Source organism: Pezoporus wallicus, unplaced genomic scaffold (genome assembly GCF_028554395.1).
Source record: "Pezoporus wallicus isolate ANWC-B61680 ecotype Strahan unplaced genomic scaffold, APGP_CSIRO_Pwel_v1 scaffold_2146, whole genome shotgun sequence".
Taxonomy (NCBI): domain Eukaryota; kingdom Metazoa; phylum Chordata; class Aves; order Psittaciformes; family Psittacidae; genus Pezoporus; species Pezoporus wallicus.
In genome coordinates, this window is record NW_026639769.1 from 3,047,164 (window position 1) to 3,066,984 (window position 19,821).

The 19,821-nt window shown below is 40.6% G+C and overlaps 1 protein-coding gene across 1 annotated transcript in view; it reads left to right on the plus strand.

Annotated features, from left to right (window-relative positions):
• The window catches only part of MTHFD1 (methylenetetrahydrofolate dehydrogenase, cyclohydrolase and formyltetrahydrofolate synthetase 1), a 45,081-nt gene extending 25,496 nt beyond the window's left edge, over positions 1-19,585 (plus strand). The window contains exons 14-28 of the mRNA XM_057416080.1: positions 624-731; positions 830-904; positions 2,628-2,730; positions 3,904-3,980; positions 4,892-5,032; positions 8,005-8,073; positions 8,618-8,729; positions 8,880-9,019; positions 9,441-9,482; positions 10,473-10,573; positions 11,517-11,694; positions 12,855-12,962; positions 14,202-14,354; positions 18,373-18,481; positions 18,657-19,585. Of these exons, the coding sequence (XP_057272063.1) occupies positions 624-731; positions 830-904; positions 2,628-2,730; positions 3,904-3,980; positions 4,892-5,032; positions 8,005-8,073; positions 8,618-8,729; positions 8,880-9,019; positions 9,441-9,482; positions 10,473-10,573; positions 11,517-11,694; positions 12,855-12,962; positions 14,202-14,354; positions 18,373-18,462 (1,497 nt within the window). The 3' untranslated portion in view covers positions 18,463-18,481; positions 18,657-19,585. The remainder of the gene's footprint in view (positions 1-623; positions 732-829; positions 905-2,627; positions 2,731-3,903; positions 3,981-4,891; positions 5,033-8,004; positions 8,074-8,617; positions 8,730-8,879; positions 9,020-9,440; positions 9,483-10,472; positions 10,574-11,516; positions 11,695-12,854; positions 12,963-14,201; positions 14,355-18,372; positions 18,482-18,656) is intronic.
• The last annotated feature ends 236 nt before the right edge of the window (positions 19,586-19,821 follow it).

Here is a 19,821-nt window from a genome sequence, read left to right on the forward strand (position 1 = left end):
CGCATGCTGGCAAACCCACTCAAACTATCTTTTGATGAGATAGAACCGAGAAAACTATTAGCAGTGTCACTGTGTAGTACATGGTCTACAAGTTCTGCCGATGATACCGTGTGTTTGAGTGGTTAGCTTATGCAGAGCTCTGTGCAACTACAGCTCTACTGCTAGCACTACACAAGGTTGCTAGTTTCAATTTAGCTCAGATATCTTTGTGGGAGCAGCAGCAGCTTCAGTTAATGTATGTGTGAAACCTGTTTGTGCAAAAAGAGTGGGTCAGAAGGAAGGTGAAGGAAGAGCAATGCAGACATGCCACACCATGGTCTTCTCAGGTGTCAAGGAGCCTGTGAGAACTATTCTCATGGAAAACAAGCAAACAAACCTCAAACCTTTTTATTTGGAAGCTTTGTTCTGGAAGTTTTTAAGTGACATAAATGTGGGGGAGGAATTTTCTGTTTTAGAGGAATTCTTTCCTCTCTTCCATATACTGCACTGAGCAATCTCTCCCCCTCCATCCTCACCCACTTTAACATTGCTGTTAATACCTCTCTTTCCATCTGTCTATGGTGAACTGAAATAAATGAAAATTGCAGCAGGATGAGGTAACTGATATGTTTTATCTCCTCTAGTTTAACCTTCACCTCACTGGTGACATCCATGCTATCACTGCAGCCAACAACCTGGTTGCTGCTGCTGTTGATGCACGTATACTCCATGAGCTCACTCAGACTGACCAGGTATGATCTTTACTTAGGCATTTGAGCCCAGCCCACATTGGCCAAGATGTTTTGGCTGTACTGGTGTTGCTAATTAACTATCTGTTTCATTATGTAAGGCTCTCTACAACCGTTTGGTGCCTTCTGACAATGGTGTTAGGAAGTTCTCAGACATTCAGATCCGAAGACTACAGGTAATTTCACCAGTTTCACGTTGGTTTCTACTTCTGTTCCTTTTACTTATCCTTTATGTAGGCAGAACTAGGTTACAGAAGCCCTCGTGTTGTCCTCTAGGTTATTCTGCTGGCATTTTATTTTTTACATAAAGTGTGTAGAAATGTAATAGCCCTTTCTACAGCACAGAAAACTGAGATGCATCCCATAAGGGGAAGAATCATAAATGTAACTCTATCATATGCTGATGAGTAACACAGTGGGAAGAGGCAAAGGGATTAGTGCCCTTTATTGATGGTGCCCATTCAGTGTCCTTAATGCAGTTAAGAAAGGACCAAGCTAGAGATGAATAGTTCCCATGTGACAGCTATATAGATAATGAAGCACAAAAAAAAGGTAGTTTATAAAATTCAGCAAAAGGAGAGTAGAGAGAATTTTTTGTCTTACCCAGACGGAGAAAATGGGAAAGGGCAGTATAGGTGACAGGCATTTTTTCCCATTCCTCCTATTCCCAAAAAAAGAATTCCCAGTTAGATGAGTGACCCTGAGCAGACCACAGCTCCTCTGATCCCCAGAAATGAATGTGACCTAGCATGTGTCCCTGACTTCCACAAAAAATGAAGATTAACAGAGGAATAGCTTTGCTGTGGGCTTGGACTTTCTGGCTAGGAGGACAGACTGGAGCCTGCTCAGGTCATTAAAGGTACAAACCTGTTTGTACAGTATTCAGGCTGGATCAGTTGTCCATTTGGAAGTCAGGAGCAATAGTCAGACTATTTAGGAAGCTGAAACTCTGATTTATTAATTGGGTATAATGTCTTCTGTGTTAGAGAATGTGTGGCTTGCTTCTACTGCTGAGCAAAGAAGGTGTGTCATGTTGCTTGGTGTTCCTGAAGGACTGCTGAGAGAATTCTAACCTAACCATTCTTATGGTTATTAAATGTTGAGGTGTGAATGGAATGCCAATACTCCAGAAGGATTATATTTATCTTTATTTTGGGGGGGGAGGGGGTGTTTGGTTGGTTTTGTTTTGTTTTTTTCCCAAAATGATGATCTTGACAAAGAGAACAGACTTTCTTCTTCCCTGCTGTTCTTCAGAAAAATACATATTAGCTGTCTGGTTAATTAAAAAAGCTTGTTCATAAATCAACATTCTCCTTATTCCTAAGCTTGTGCTTGTATCAGACTTCCTGAGATAATTCTTCTTTCAATTAAGCAACTTGGCAAACTGCCCATCCTCTCAGTATGTTCAAGATCAGCTTCCTGGGATGCTGACAGCCTTGTGACTGAATTGTTTAATTCCTCCTTTGTGTTGCTTAACCAGCATGCTGAAAGCAGTGTCTTAAAATACGTATGGCTGTGTGTGTGCAGTGACCCTAGGCAAACTAATGAGAAATGGATGTGAGCATGTGAGACTAATGATTAGAGCAAGGCATGTAAGAGCTGCAGAGCTCTCTTTCTGTAGATGCTTTGCACAAAGCTTGGAAACAACCTGCCCTAATGAGCTCTATTGTCTGCCTTGCCCTTTACTAGCTGGCCAGCAGCAAGCACTGCTTCCAGGTACACACTAATGGATCATGTTACCTTGTTGTGGAGTCTAGGAGAAAGGAACCAAAAAGGCAGCTCCTCCTTATTTCTAAAGATGCAGATGCTGCTGCTGAAGGCTCATTGTTCTAGTGAAAAGTTAATTTCTGTGAATCTTTTTGTTATACCTTTTCTTTTATTTGTCCTTTCCTCCCATAGAAATTGGGCATTAACAAAACTGATCCTATGGCTTTGACAAAGGAAGAAGTAAATTTATTTGTGAGATTGGACATTGACCCAGGAACCATAACATGGCAAAGAGGTACAAGAGCCATTAAATGAAAGAATTATCAAGAAACAAAATGTGTGTCAGAAACAGGTTTGCAAGTGCAGCCGGAACTGTGTTTCCTGGGAAAATGGGAAAGAGGGCAGGGCTGGCCTCTCTTTTCTAGTGTTTGGTGGGATAGATGCCTGCATCTGGATCCCATTTCTAAAGGATCTGATACACAGACTTTGAATCCACTCTGAATTCACAAAGATTGAGACTTCACAAATTGTGCGGGTTTGTGTTCCCAGATTATTCAGTCAATGAGAGAGTTGAGTTTGGCAGCTGTAGCCAACAGCTTCTTAATCTGACTGAAAAAGCTCTGAGAGCAAGGAGAGGGTTCTGCTTTGGGATTAAACTCAGTTTCATCTGCCACTTGCTCTTTTGGGGACTGACAGAAAATAAAGGCCAGAGTTTTAAAAGGTTTTTAAAGATACTTGAAGGTAAGATCAATCTCTGATCTGGCAGATTTAGTATTTCATTAGCAGAAGAAATTTCAAATATGGAAATTTCTTTCTGATTTAGACCCCAAGAGTATTGCTTTTCCTCCTTCTTATTAAAATAGTGTGAAATGTATTCTCCAGAATTTGCTTCATAACTCGTGATGGGGCTGAAGTGTTCTGCCTCATAGGAAATATTTTATAAAATACTTAAAATTTTTCAAGCAGATAGTAAGAAACAGCAGATTTAAGCCAGTATTTGGTGGTTTGTGTTTCCAAAGTAATTTGAGTTAATGGGTCTGTGTAAGGCTATTCTTACTAAATGGTAGTATCTGGCCATTTTATCAATTTATAAAGCTATAATTTTGTTTCTTTTTGGCTGTAATAATTTCCTGGTTTCAAATTGACTAATGATGGTGAAAATGCAGTTGGAGTAATACTAGCAGCTCTGCTTTTCGAAGAGACTTTGGATTTGTCAGTGCACGCAGAAGGACATAGATGCCCTCTGGATGTGGTGCAGGGTCTGCGTGTGACTTTGGGTATCATAACTTCACAGTTCAGTCTAGGGGAAGGATCAGGTTGAGTAGCATTTGTCATTCTGTGGGAGAGGCTGGTATGTCAAACTGCTGTCTTTCCTTCATAAGTGATCTAGCTGAGTGTTTGTCATACGGCATAAATGTAACATGACTTGCAACGTGACTTCTCATCTTTCTCTCTGCATTCCTCACAGTATTGGATACAAATGACAGGTTCCTTAGGAAAATCACTATTGGACAGTCTCTAACAGAAAAAGGCTTCTCACGAACGGTAATTATTTCCTCTTGTTATATGTTTTAAAAAATACTTTGAAAAACGTGGTCCTAAACCAAATTTCTATAACTCCAGGTATTTCCATCTTTGACTAACATCTTGTTGAAGGAAAGAATGTCCCTTCAACCAAGCATTTAAATTTACTACCGGTGCAATATTTGGTTTTATTGTTAGTTCTCTCCTTCCCTGATCTCTCCTGAATGCTGGTTTCCCAAACTGGGATGACTGTGGCTAAGCGGTACATGGGAGCCTTCTGTAAAGATGATGGTTGGCAATAGCTAATATTCACCATTGCAGACCCTTTGGGTGGGATGTATCTGGCCAAAACTAGCTACAGTATCTGAGCTAGTTGTGTAGATTCATTATATAATCAATAGAGAAAAACAGGCAATTTGGGCTGTGGCTCCTCTTATCCTTTAAGTAACTGTCAAATTAATAGTTCAAATTAATTGTGCTCAGAAAAGCATCCTTCTATTGACTTGAAATGTCCCTTGGGTGTTAGCTTTGATGGCGGTGTCTGTGTTAGATGAATTCTACCCTTTGTTTCCTATAGAATCTTTTTTTTTTGTCATGTATTGTACTGTTTAGTGATAGATGAGTTAGTACAGTCTTCAAAAATATAATTTGTTAGTGTTAAGCATTCTTACATGAATCACTAATGTATGCACCAGGAGAGAGTCATGTAATAGCAATGGAATAAAATAGTTTTTTACTTAATTTTGCAGAAAAAAAAATTCAGTTTGTCCAAATTAAATGAAGTGTGTTCTGAGAGTAATGTAGCTTTATTTTTACAATTTTTTTGTTTGTTTGTTGTGGTGGTGATTGGCCTTGTTTTAAGAATTTAATGCAGGTAAGGGCTGCTGCTAGGGAATCTTGATGAATTCATGTTCTGTATTGATGTCTTGCAGGCTCAGTTTGATATCACAGTGAGCAGCGAAATCATGGCAGTTCTAGCACTCTCTGATGGATTGGACGATATGAAAAAGCGACTGGGCAGAATGGTAGTGGCTTCCAACAAGAAGGGAGAACCAGTTACAACAGATGACCTTGTAAGAGAGTCATTCAGCTTTTAAATGCTTTTACCTCTGAAAGTCCTTGGATTGAAAAGCATAGACAATTCAGTACAGAAAAGACCTTAGCATATAGAAGGTCAAAGATGAAGTCTTAGCCCATGGAGTTAATGAAGATTTTCTTACTTAATTGTGGCTAGCACCTTATAGAGGGGTGTGTGTGTGTGTGTGTGTGTGTGAAGGTGACCTGGCAGGTCCTGTGTGATGTGCTGTGTGTCTAGTTGAAGTTAACCCCATAGAAATTAATGGGGAAATACATGGTGTCTTCTAGACAGAAAGCATATTTACGAATCGGAAGAATTCAAAATGTATCCTACTGGCCATCCTGTTTCTCAGGCTCCCTGGAGTAAGGAAAACATTGTGCAGGATTAAAGCCTCATGCAAATTTTATTACAGATTATGAAATATCTCATTCTGGGAGGCTGTGAATGCTATAAGAGCTAAACCCTTTGCAGAAAGTGCAAGGTCTCCATATGGCAACCTTTGATGAGGGACACAAATCTTTTATTTCCACTGTATGAAATGCTAAATGTAGTAGCGCTGGTGATGTCTATTGCCAGTATGTAAAGCAGACCCAAGCAGCAGTTGCAGCTGCCCATGCAAGACTTTAGTACAGTTCTTGGCATGTTTGTTGAATACGTGGATAAGCACTCTCACAGATGGTGCTCCATCATGGTTTCAGTGGAATAGCCTGTGCCCCAGACACTTCTAATAAATGTTTTGAATATGGCAACCCTATTTGGAGAATGGAAAGCGAACCAAGCCCTGTAGGTTGAACCATGGTCTGCTAATTGGCTTAAAGACAGAACAAGCTCGACACTGTTCAGTAGTCAACAGATACAGATATTGGTAGTCAATAGAGATACATTGGGTGCTTACTGCTTCCTGTGTAGTAGATACTTCACAGCCTTCTGTGCAAAAAATAAAAGTCTTAACAATTTGTATGTTATGGTGTTAATGAGGTTTGTTTTGCGTTTTCTGAATGAGCATTTCCAGTGAGATAAAAGAATCCACAGGGTACATAGGCTGACCAGTGTTTCCAGCAGGGTGTGATGCAGCAGTAAGGCCTCTCCAGCTCTTGCTATCTTGCTGGGGGGTTTTTGTTTTCTTGTGTGTTTGGGGTTGGTTGTTTTGTTTGTTTTACTTCCTCCCAGGATAAGCCTAGAAACAGTATATTAGCAATGTAGCCGGACTCTGGCCTTGCAGGAAAATGGCAAGGCTGGGAACCATTTGTCTGTAAACGTCTTTATGCAAGGCATTTGTTGGGAATGAGAGAGGGCACGTGCCAAAGTTCTGTAGCCAGCTTTGATATTTTAATTCCTGCTGCTAGCATGCTGCCAGTTTATCCTTAATTACCAGAGTTAAACCCTGTTCTAGAAAACAGGAGTCTCTCCTGCTGCCCATCTGCAGTGGAGGCAGGTGGTGCTTGGGTAGCAAGTTGCTCTGAGTTTTATGTAGAGACCAGGTGACAGAAGACGAATCTCAAGACTTCTTTTTTCTACTTAAAAAAAAAAAATAATTATATTCAGTTTTGTCCATTGCAACTGCAGAATGGAGGATGGTGTCCGACCTGTTCAGCAGGTTCTCTTGAATGTTACATGTTTGCAAAGATGGCAGCCATAAGTTTGCATCATTAGGAATGCATCCTTACGTGCTCCTCTTGCAGGCAGAAATGTGGTGATTACCGAGACCACGCTGGCATAATAAGATGTCTGGGTCCCTCTGCTGTGACATAACCAGTGTTAGGAGTGTGCTACCAGGAAGCGCACCAGGAAGAAACTCGGAAGAAATGTGGAATTGAAAACTGACTGCAGGTTTTTGGTTGGGATGTATTGAAGTGCTGCTGAGTGACACAGGCCTGAAATGTCGCCATGGAAATCATGCTCTGGAGTTTTGATTATTCTGGAGATGACTGAAGTTTAAGCTTATCCACTAAATGTTAAATAATCTTTCATGTAGCAAGATTGAAACTAATGAAACAAAGCAGTGAATGTCTTTAAAAAAAAACATATAATGAGTGCTGCAATCCCATTGAAATTAAAAGGAAAGTAAATGGTTCAAGGTTTTCATAACTGCTGTGAACATTTGTCTCTGTACCCATGATAGCAATTCTAGTTACTTTTACAAGCGCTGGGTAGCAGCCAGATTGGTTCCCACTGGACTGTGTCAGTCACAAGGATGACCAAACCCTCATTTTCTCTTTGGAAGGCAAATGTGGATGAATTCACAAGCTTTCACTTAGCAGGAGACAATTGCAGCAGGGTATATTGCTGCACCTCAGAGGAAGCATGGGCTCCAGTGTTTGCCTTTCATGATGGCTGCCTGGTCTTTCTCATGAGCATAGAGGTTCACTTTAAAAGTTATTTCTGCACAAGAGACTAGGGTGGGATGTAGCAGCTTTTTGCAACATTTCAAGACCAATATGTTGAGCTTAGCTGCTGACATGAAGAAGGAAAAAAGTCCAAGACCAGTCTGCCTGCAAAACCTAACAACCTTGCTTTGTACTACTGAATGGGCTACCATAAACATGCATACCTAAGGGTTACTCTCTCATAGCTGCTGTTTACTAACCTTGCTATAGCAAGTAATGGCCAAGCAAGGTCACAACAGAGAGGCTGCCCTGAACAGAAATCATTAATCCTCTTACAAGAATGTAAAGGTCGTTATTCTGCCTTGCCCTATTTAGTGTTAATGTTATCTAAAGCAACTGCTGGTTCTGGTCCCTGGCAGTGTTCGAGACCAGGTTGGACAAGGCCTTGGGTGATATGATTTAGCGTAAGGTGTCCCTGCCCACGGCAGGGGGGTTGGAACTAGATGATCTTAAGGTCCTTTCCAACCTTAACTATTCTATGATTGTATGGTCCTGAAAGCTCACCAGGAAAAAAGCTGAGCCTTGACATTGCATAGGAGCTGTCTTGGTACTGATTGCCTTTTATTTTTCCTTCCCTTAGGGAGTGACTGGTGCTCTGGCTGTCTTGATGAAAGATGCTGTTAAACCAAACCTCATGCAGACACTAGAGGTGAGGAAAGATGATTTGCTGGACATGAATTCTTGGAGCCAAGAAGCAACTGATTTAGTTCATTCATCACAGTCAGTGTGCGCTTACTTGGCATACAGTAGGGGATTTATTGTGATTTCCTACCTAAGGTTCAGGGCTAGGGGAGAAGGCTGCTTTCTTTCTAGGTCCGACATTGTCGGATGACCCCAAGGCAATGCAATAAATTTTCATGTCTCTGTTCTGTTGTCTTTAATGCCAGGAAGTGTTTTGGAAATCTGGATGGTGTGAATGCAGGAGAATGACAGAGAGTTTCTGGGACTTAGCCATCCTTTTCCTAAGAGGATTAATATCTCCACTTGTGCAGATTATTATAATCCTGTTTGCCCTGCAGTCCTTATTACTGACAACAAATGTTTGATCAGAAGGCTTTAAGATATGTCTTCGAAAAGTGTTTTTCTTTACCTTCAGATACCATAGTACTTAGTTCCTGAAATGCTGCTGATCTAATAAATTGTAGCCTCTGATCTTCTCTTTCTCTCTCTCTCCCACACCCGCCGTTTTCTAGGGAACACCAGTGTTTGTTCATGCTGGACCTTTTGCCAATATTGCACATGGGAATTCTTCAGTGTTGGCAGACAAAATAGCACTGAAGCTTGTGGGTAAAGATGGTTTTGTTGGTAAGTGTATAGGGTGTGGTTTTTTGTTTGTTTTGAAGGGAGGGATATGCCTTTTTTATCATGATGGGGTTTTTTGTCTTGGAAGAAACTTTTGACAGATATGATCAGAACATGAATGCTCTCACAGGCTTTTTTTCATTCCTACTCTAGTTACAGAAGCAGGATTTGGTGCAGACATAGGCATGGAGAAATTCTTTAATATTAAGTGCCGCTATTCTGGTCTCCGGCCTCATGTGGTGGTGTTGGTTGCTACTGTCCGAGCTCTCAAAATGCATGGAGGGGGCCCTACAGTAAGTACTAGACAAGGTTTTCTTTAGGCCTGAGGGGCTGTTACTGTTGTTCTGATCCAGTCACTTAAAGCCTGGTATGGTTTAATCTGCTTGTAATCATCTTGAGATTGGCAGTTGTAAAAGGAATCTATGTCTCTGTTGCTTGTAAGCTGCTTCGTTGTAGTATGTTACAGGAACCTACCTGCTTGTTTCATTATCTTAGTGAAGTGCTTGTATGTTGGGGCGCTTGTGATATTACCTCAGTCTTAAGTTGTGAGTGCATCTTGCAGTCTTTCTCTCCTTTTGGTTTTTTTTTGGTATTTTTTCTTATGAAAGGAATCAGCCTGGAGTAGAATGTTGTATTTTGATGCAGTTTAATAAGAATCAAACATGAATTGCTGTTATGGATAAAAATATTACAGATTTCCATCTTTTTTTCCAGGTCACTGCTGGGGTACCTTTACCAAAGGAGTACATGGAAGAGGTAACCTTCTTTAGCTGTTGTGACAGTTGGCCGTCTAACTGTGGTCATGCCACAATGTTGTCAGGCAGTGAACACCTGGATAGCTAGTGTGTCACTTTTTTTAGCTGCCAGGGAAATGCTTCCTCATATGAGCTGTAATGTTCTTCTTTTTTCAATAATGTTACTTTGGCTCTGCTCTTTCAAGCATTTCTTGTACTTGACCTAGCCTTTTTGTTTCTCCTGAGCTCATGCAGTTGTCTCTGCACTCAGTTTTTCATAGTAATATCTACTCTGTGTCCCCTAACCCTCTCAGTATGGAGTAATTGCTTGGCTGAAATACTGTCTCTGAGAATATTCAGAGTGCCTTTCTAATTACTCTCTTAGCAGTACCAGAGAGAAAAGCGAGTTAAAGTCTCGGCTTCTATCCCTGTTCTTTGAATGGTTGTGTAAATTTGGATAAATGGTCTGGCTCTCTTTACACTGTTGTAGCTTTTTCACTTATGGAGCTTCTGTATGGATTATTTGTTGCATAGGAAGCGATGAAATGTCCGCATCTCCATGAGTAGTCACTGATGCTGCAAAATGTAAATATGTGTAAGCCGAAAGCTGGCGCCACAGACTTCAAACAAGTGTCATGAAATTCACTGCTAATGATATTTAATACATAAAGAGGAATGTGTCAAAGAGGAAAATGAGGCTTTACTGTGGGGAGTTAATGAGCACGGGTATTAACTTACTAAGAATAACAAAAAAATGATAAAAAGGGATTTCTCTTACCTTGGCTTGGCAGCTGGAGCCACTGATCATTAGAAGTATTCATTTCTTTTCCTATCTTCCATTCAAGAGCATGCATTGATCTGGACTGTTCAGAAAGCACCACTGGGGATTGGTCTTTCTATTGTCATTCCCATTTTGACATTTTTATCATTAGCTGTGGACATAGTGGATTTGAAACAAAAGTTTCAGTGCCCCAATAAAAAACATGCTTTTTGCTTGCTGTCTTTTCTACAGAATCTTCAACTGTTGGCGAAAGGATGTAGTAACCTAAACAAGCAAATCCAAAATGCACGGATGTTTGGTGTGCCAGTAGTAGTGGCTGTCAATGCTTTCAGGTAAGCGAGCTGAGATGTGTTGCATTGGTGTAAAATTTTGACATTTTATCTGCTATATTTAGCAATCTCTTGTTTTCAGTACTTTTCATATATTGTTTGCAGCATTTTACGTTGTTGGAAGATGTTGAATAAATAGGGGAGCTCTGCTTAGCCATTTTAAATGCATCCCTTAATTAAAATTAGCTTAGGATTTTACAGCTAGTATCTGCCACTACTTATGCCCCAACTGGCCATATTACTGTGTACAAAAGATGCCTGTGACGATGTGGACAGTTCCATGTCCTTTTTATGTTGAGGACACCAGAACTGCACACAATACTCCAAGTGAGGTATCACAAGAGCAGAGTAGAGGGGCAGGATCACCTCCTTCGACCTGCTGGTCATGCTCCTTTTGATGCAGTTGGCTTTCTGGGCTGAGAGTGCACACTGGAGCCGGCTCGTGTTAAGTTTCTCATTGACCAACACCCCCAAGTCCTTCTCTGCAGGGCTGCTCTGAATCTCTTCTCTGCCCAACCTGTAGCTGTGCCTGGGATTGCTCCGACCCAGGTGTAGGACCATGCGCTTGTCATGGTTAAACTTCATGAGGTTGTCATCTCTAAATCAGCAATACTAATGCCTTCCTGAGTTCACTTGTGAGAACAGAAGTTACATTACTGATCCACAGAACAGAAATGCAGAAAGTCTGGAACACTTCTCTGTCAGGAGTCATGGGTTTCTGGCATGTACTTCCAGGGTTCTATTACTGTCAGTTACTCTGTGGTGTAGTTGTCTTCACCAAGGTGAAGGCTGTGGTGGATAGTCGTTCAGCAGCTTCCCAATGGCTGGATGGTGTGATTTCTTTGGACATTTTTTGGGTCTTGTCAAGAGTGAAAATTATTAGATTGAACAGTTAATATACTGTGTGTGCATTCTGATACAAATGTACAAACATTTCTCCTTACAGAACAGATACAAAGGCTGAAATGGCCCTTGTAGTGCAACAGGCAAAGGAAGCGGGAGCATTTGATGCTGTGGTGTGCACTCATTGGGCAGAGGGAGGTAAAGGAGCAGTTACACTGGCCCAAGCTGTTCAGAGAGCATCGCAGACACCCAGCAACTTCAGGTTCCTCTATGATGTGAAGGTATGAACTGGCAATATTACAGAGGTACCTTGTTTATAAGGTGGTTTCACTAGCTTAAGGTGCTAAGGACTGCCTGAAAGGCTGCTCTGAGAAACTGAGAAGAAATTTTGGTTTAGAACATAACATTTATTCCACTAATCTCAAAGACCTAATTATTCAGTTCATGTTGTTTTGACTGCTCAATGAAATATTGTTTACTTTTGCATTGAAAGATGCTGCTGTGACTCTGCTGGAGATGACACATAGGTTTCTACTGTGGCATCCCTGTTTCAGGATAAGGGGAAGTTTAGTTCTTGAACTCAAGGTGTGCATTTCTATCAGAGCATGGACTGGAGCAAGCCTGACCAAACCTGTTACCTTACTGCAGAGCACCTAGGTGTGCTTGTTGCTGAGGGTAGAAATCTATATACCGGCCTATGGAACAGAATTTTTCCAGTTTTAACGTTTTTTTTTTTTTTTTTTTTGGGGGGGGGGGGGGGGGTTCTCCTTTCTCTGCAAGTAAGGCTTACAGAGTCACACTGCAGGTCAAGGTGGAAGAGTGTGTGGGGGTAGTTTTTTTAATGAATGTGTTTATAAAGTTATTAAGCAAATGTGTCAGATGACATGGAGGTAATGAAGTCCTAGTTCCTAGGTTATAGCCTGAATTCCTGAATAGCAAGCACCTATTCAAGAACCTGATGAGGTATACAGCTATGTCATTATATTTATTTTAGCTTCTCAACAGATGCTTTCAGTTTTTCTTCTTTAGCCTGTTTTATTTGTGCTTTTATTTGACCATTGACATGTATTCCTTCAGATTATTTTCATCTGCTTTTTGGCTTAGACTTGGGAGAAAATAAGGATGCCTCTTTTGTGGTGGCAGTAGTTAACACATAAGCACAGCACATAAGAGATACTGTTGTGTATCTTTTTTTTTTTTTTCTTACTGTAATAAACTCATTTTGCCCTCTTACCAAGAGAAATGAGTGCAACAAGATAAATGAAGTGTCTTTTGAAAACCCTCAAATTGTATGGCTTTGGTCTACAGCAAATAGAAGAGCTATTCCCATCTGCAGATGAGCATTGCACAATAATATGAAGCTGCTGTGATGTTACAGCTCTTTGTAGTTTGGCCCCACTAACTTGTCTTTTTTCTTGATGTTTCCCCCCCCCCCCCCCAGCTCCCTGTTATAGATAAGATCAGAATTATTGCACAGCAGATCTACGGGGCAAGGGACATTGAGCTACTTCCAGAAGCACAGGAGAAAGTTGCCTTGTACACTAAGCAAGTGAGTTTTCCACATCACATGGTATCAGTGGTGCTTTTCATTTAAAACACTCATATTGAACAGTGGTGTTCAAACTGTGTGTGAAGGAAATCATCGCTCAAATAATCTCTTTGCCTGGGGTTCACTATATGCTGCCATGGCAGAGGAGGATGAGGGGGTGGTATGTGGAGGGAGAAACTGGCCCTGATTTCTAGCAGAGAAGACAGAACTCATCTGGCCTAGTAGCACATCTGTGATAGTGTATGGGGAGAGGAGGGATGGAAGATTCAGTGATCTTTCTCTACTGTATTCTCCTCTATTTCAGCAATTTGGGAATTGGGGAATTACAAGTAGTCACACTGATGCTAAATAGTCTCTGGGGTTTTTTTTTATTTTTTTTCCCCTCTTGTTCCACTAAATTGTCTAATTAATTTTTAAACCCATGTGGATTTTTGGTAGTCACAATTTTGGGGAAATTGTTCCAGTCATACAATACTATTTGTGGAAAAAAGTCTACTTTTATAAGTTTTGAACCTGGCAGCTAGTTGTTGAATTCAGTGCTTTTTGGTTGTTGTGTTGCTTTTACTCCTCCCTACCATGACATTCTTGTGAATTCATCTGCTTCTGCATTAATGAAAGTCTATAAAAGGGCTTTGAAGAGAAGAGCAATGTGAGAACTAGCCATTCTTTGTTTACAATGTGCTTGAACAATTTTGCTTTTGCAGTTTGTTTACTACTGGCATACATGGTTTTTCTCTGTTGTGTTTCTTGTGTATCCCTTTAAAAGTCTGTCAAAATCCCATAGGCCTGTAATCGCCATTTCCTTCTAAACTTCAATTATATTGATCAAACATTTCTAATTAACTGACTTCATCTGAACACGAACTTTAGTTCCAAGCTGTTTAAATTAAGATTTTGGGAGGAGAGTAAGTAAGTTGGCTATCAAAGTTGTATATCTAACACTTCCATATCAGAAGTTTTTTGCTCAGTTGGATGTTTGGAGGGGCATGGTGATTCTTTCTTTAATACTTAGTGGAGAGCAGGGGGAGAGTTGGGGGGAGAAGAAATGGGGATGCAGACTAGTCAATGGGTCTGACAGGCTGCGGATGAAGCAGTTGGGGAGTAAAACGTGCTGGTAAAATGTTGGACGACTGCAGAGAATGGCAGAATAGAGCAGTTACATTTGTGTGCAGGAATACTTAACAAGGTTTTCACTTAAATTTCTCTCCACTTTCTCTTTCTTTTTGTTGCCTTTTCCAGGGATTTGGAAACCTGCCAATCTGCATGGCTAAAACTCACTTATCATTGTCTCACGACCCTGAACAAAAAGGAGCACCTACAGGTTTTATTCTGCCAATCCGAGACATTCGGGCCAGTGTTGGTGCTGGGTTCCTGTATCCACTCGTAGGAACGGTATGTGATTGCATGAAGCCTTCAGCTGTGGGGCGAGGAAAAAAACTTTATGTGCATTCCAATAAGCAGCTACTTTTACGTATCTTAGATTAGGAGAATCCATGTCAGTTGCAATTGGTGTTTCAACAGTCCGGTGTATTAGATACCCTGAACAGGTTTTTTTCAGGGGAAGAGGGAAGCTAAAATAGACTGTCTGACTATCTGAATACTTAGCAAGCCCCCAGGATACTCCTCGGGTCCTATATCTCTGTCTTCCTGGATTTTGAGGAAGGGGTGAGCTCTGTAGCTAATGAAATCTGGGAACTACATTCTGGTAGAGGGGATGGGAGAAACCCTTGCCCAGCTACTTGCTGTTGTGACTTTGCATTCCTGATGCAAGCACTTTGCTATATTGCAGGTGAAGTCTGTGTACACTTACAGATCAGGGTAGAACAAGACAACAACTCCAAAGCTTACAAAGCAAACAACTTCTGACGTGACACCTTCAAAGTGGAGCTGACCTGTACTGTTAATCATTTATCAGTCTCCCCTCCCATTTGGTTATCATGGTTTTGTCGACCATCTGTTTGCTATTCAGCCTGCATCAGTTCCAGCAATTCATTTCACTGTGCCCTTGAGTTTTTTTTTTCTGGTCTTTGATGTGATTGGTACAATGTCAGCTGAGAGGAGAGTAGCCACAATGGAAACGGGATCCTTGGCACAGCTTTGATATTAATTGACGGGCAGAAATAGAAGTTACCTGCAAAATGAACTAATGTTTAGGTTTGCATCCAAAGCAAGAATTTTAGTATTAAAGGATCCACGGGAAATCTTATCTGGGGAATCTCCTCTGGGTAAATGTTGAGTGTTGTTTGGTTATTTTAGGGGATGGAGCAGTTGGAGCAAGCAGCTTTGTCTTTTCCTTATTTTGGGGCCTCAACCTTTTTCTGAAGTCTTCATGTCAGCATGTTTTTTTTTATAAGTTTTCAAAAGCGTTAAGGGTGTATGGCTCTGATTATGGAATTTGCTGATTTCAAAGTTGGATCCATTTTTCATTCAAATGCCAGAGCCAAATATTGGATATCTTTTTCTTCTTAATTCTAAAAAAAAAAAAAAAAAAAAAAAATTAGCTAGGTAAGGGTTTCCAGATTATCCAACATAGATAAAATAACCACGACCTGATTCAACTTTGGCTCATCTGTCTTCCAGTTAGGGTCACGAAGATAACATTTCTGTGGTGTTTCTAAAGCCAGGGAAGGGATTTCCTTTTGAGAAAAAATTCAGGGCATTTTGAATCAGACCACTATTTTAAACCCATTCAGCAGGAGGTGTTTTAGCCTCAGAATAAATTTCTGGCAGCACCCACTGAACTCTGAGCTGAAAATGCAGCAAATGTGTAGCTCGGTGCAGAAGCTTTTATGAGGAATTTGAGGTTAAATTAATCACTGGTGAATGCATGCATATTCTTGTGATCCGAAGATAATCACAAAGGTATATCACATTTATTTTTTTTCTCTCAGCTTCTGAGTTTTGGGTTTTTCCCTTTCTGGCTCAAAGTTGAAGCTGTTGTAGTTTAATGAAATACTTTGAGGTTTAAAAAGAAATATAATTTAAAATATTATCTAGTTTTAAAGTGAAATAAATCATTGGACTCAGAGTCTGGGTTTCTTTTCTGATGCTGATGATGAATTAAAAGCAAATTACTTATTCAGCTCTGATTTTTTTAGTTTCTAAATAGCTTTTTTGGGGGGAGTTTCATGGGTGCAATAAATAATAGGTGCTTAGCTGGCATTGGGTTTATTTGAATTCTTGTAAGGGGATATCCACATGGTCTAATTTTTTCAGGTAAGTAAATAGTGTGAATTGCCCTGTGTTCTTTTACATCACATGGGGTATTGAAAGCAAGGAGAATAATGGAGGAAAAGTTCATTTATTTCAGCTTTGAAAATAACTGAGTGGATTAAGCATTGTAGGTACTTGTACAGCAAATTAGTAGCTTGGATGGAAAATTATCCTGTACTACATGAGAATTCAGGGTTTAAGCAGACTGCTTTTAAGTAGCAGGTTAGTTACTATGGCTGTGCCCTATGGATAGGGAAGGAGGAAAATTGACTATTCATAGAATCATAGAATAGTTAGGGTTGGAAAGGACCTTAAGATCATCTAGTTCCAACCCTCCTGCCATGGGCAGGGACACCTCACACTAAACCACGTCACCCAAGGCTTCGTCCAACCTGGTCTTGAACACTGCCAGGGATGGAGCATTCACAACCACCCTGGGCAACCCATTCCAGTGCCTCACCACCCTAACAGGAAAGAATTTCCTCCTTATATCCAATCTAAACTTCCCCTGTTTAAGTTTTAACCTGTTACCCCTTGTCCTGTCACTACAGTCCCTAATGATGAGTCCCTCCCCAGCATCCCTATAGGCCCCCTATTTTCCTTTCAGAATAGCCAGTGCAAGAAAGAATAAAGTCAGGCCCAACTTCAGCAATATGGCAGCTCATTCTCTATTGAATGGCACTGTCTCAGCTCTTGCTGTGGCCCTCTGAATCTGTAAGTGGAGATCTGCAAAGCTCTTCAGTGTTAGGTAAATAAATTGTTTCTTGCTCTTCATGACCAGAGACCGATGGTGACTATGGTGAGAACAGGAAAACCTCTCCAGGCACTTTAAATCCCTTAATATCTTGGCTCTTGAGAGCAAAATATTCATACAACTAAACACAAATACAAGGAATGGGGGTCTTCTCTGTAACTCCCCTATTCTCTATCAGAGAAAGCAGCAGCTCTGACAAAAAGCTAATACAGTCCTAGAATTCATTACAAAGAGTGGTCTTGAAGTGATTTTTGCCTCCGCATAAACCACAAGACCTGCAATGGTATAGCCCATATGGGACTAATGTTAGCGCTTGTAAATGGCTTAGGAAAATCGATGGGACTCCAAAAGCTCACCTAATGGTCTTGAATACTGCAGAAAATGCTTAAGCAATACAGCTGTGCCTCCTTGCTGCTTAGGTTATTATCAAAGGAAGATTGGGAGGTAATTTGATAAGTGTGCAAAATACTTGCTCAGGGAGAAAACACCAGGATGGCAACAAGATTTTTAGAGATAGGCATAACAGTACTGATTGTGAAACTGAGGATACAGATAGAAAATGGGACCTTGAATTTTTTGTTAAAGCAGTTAATGGTCACTGACACAAACTACCAAGCAAGGTCACAAATTGCCCACCTTCATAGAGCATCCATGTTTAGCCTACATGTGCTGCTGGACTAAATGCTGAGTTAGGGAAGGGAAAATCCTGTCAGCTGCATTAGTAAATCAGGCCAAGTGTAGTCCCTGCTGGTCTTGCATTCTGTGGCTTTGAAACTCGGTACTTGGTAATGGGACAACTGGAGGGGACTGGCCTGAGGCAGGCGTAGTGCTGGCAGCTGTTTTGCTAGCTTCAGTTCTGCCACTGCACAGCCTTGCTGACTCGAATGCCTCAGAAATGTTCCGGTCAGAACTGACCTTTCTGTCTCTGTTTAAGCTTTATCCCAGTTGAAAACCACAAACTATTTAAACTCTCTTCACAATAATAATTATTCCTAATTATGTAATTATTTAACACTTCTAGTTCTAGATCCTTAAAGAATTGTAATCAGCTGAGACTTTACAGTCAGCAAAGTTGTATTAAAATATGTATCCTCATTTTAATAACCAGAAACTGCCACAGGTAATTACTCGCTCACCACAGCAGTCCTTGAATACTCCTCTAACAGTTAACTGGTCAGCTAGATGTCTGAGTACTTTGCCAAATCTTGGGATTGGTCACTGGCAGTGGCAGAAGCCAAACTAAACCCTCATAAAAATCCAAACCTCCAGATCTGTGTACTGAGCCAGAAGTTCCTGACTCTCACAGTATGCTTCAAAATGGTACATGACCATCATCCAACTAGCTGTATATGTGCAAGGAGCTGCCATCATAGTCTTTAGTATTGTATCTTCTCTATGAAACTATTCTGCTTCCATTTTAACATTTTATCTTCTGTTGTACAGATGAGCACTATGCCTGGACTTCCTACAAGACCCTGTTTCTATGATATAGACTTAGACCCAGTGTCAGGAACAGTAAACGGGCTCTTTTGAAAGGAGTTAGTAACTGAAGGTGGGTGCCTTCTTCAAGGTTTTCAATATTTGGGCTTTATTTCTCATCTTGAGATAATGGAGTTAAGCCGGTCTCATATTATTCCATATGTTTCCAAATGACATTTGATTATAATTCATCCTGAAAGTTGCCTGCAGTACTATATAATGGTAATTAAATCTATCTTTCTTTCCAGCTCCCAGAAGAACACCTGATGAGTCATGTAAACGGAACTATACCCTGATCTTTTTTTTTTTCTTTAAAGTCAAAACAAGATATTACTGAGAATACAGTGCAAGAAGTGACTGGAAGGAGGAGTGCTAAAGCATCAACTACTTAATCTATAATAGTTTTTATACTTCTGTGTTCCAAGCTAGTTAACACTGAGCATATAAATCATACTTCCTCTACAAACCTGCTTCCTAATTGTGGCTGAAGCAGAATACAGAAGCTTAGGTTTAGTGACCTCTGATTCAAGTACCTGATTTTAATAATTAAAAATCTTAAAGCTGGAGCTGTTTGGAACAGTCTTGGGTCTTAATTGTCTCAGCCATAGGGGTTTTGTAGCATATGCTATCTTTGAAAGTCTTGTACACTGCATATTCCTATTTGCAATGCTAAATTCTGTATTCTCCTTCTCCGCTATGGGAGAAACTGCTGCACTATGAAACCACACCAGTGCCATTTAAAAGAGGGAGCAAGGAGGAATCTGCTTTCCTTCTTGCCTCTCTCCAGAAGTGGTTACTCTGGCTTCTGCTCTGAATTATTCCTGCAGACCACCTGAGCCACATCAAATTTCCCTTTTAGAAAGCCCAGCTGTGACTACCATATTTTACTGTGAAGGAAATGGAACCTCTGGATGTCAGATCAGTTGGGATTGGATCTCTGGCCCATAACTGGCTTCTACTACACCCATCTTTTAAACCATTTTATGCTCAACAAGCAATACAGTTACACTGTTGATGTGCCTTGTTTTCTGAGCTGCCTGTTTGGTGAACAGAGACAACATGAGTAGCGACCAAGTAACTTGTAGTAGGTTTTGTCAGCAGGCCAAGAATCATTCTGTAACGTAGAAGTACAATTGCTGCCAATTTTTTAACTAATACAAATAAACTGGTAAATACTGGAAGTGCTTTTGAGGTGTTAACATACACACCAAGATTACTGAAGTAGAACTTAATTCTGTCATCAACTGTACACAGCAGCAATCCCTGTATTGACAAGTAAGAGTGATCATTGCAGCAGTAAGTTGCCTGCAATGCACCACTGTGTATGTGCATTTAATCCTGTTTCCTAGATGATGTGTGTCATCTATAGGAAATAAACTACGTGAATTACTCTGAATTTGAGATACTTGCAGT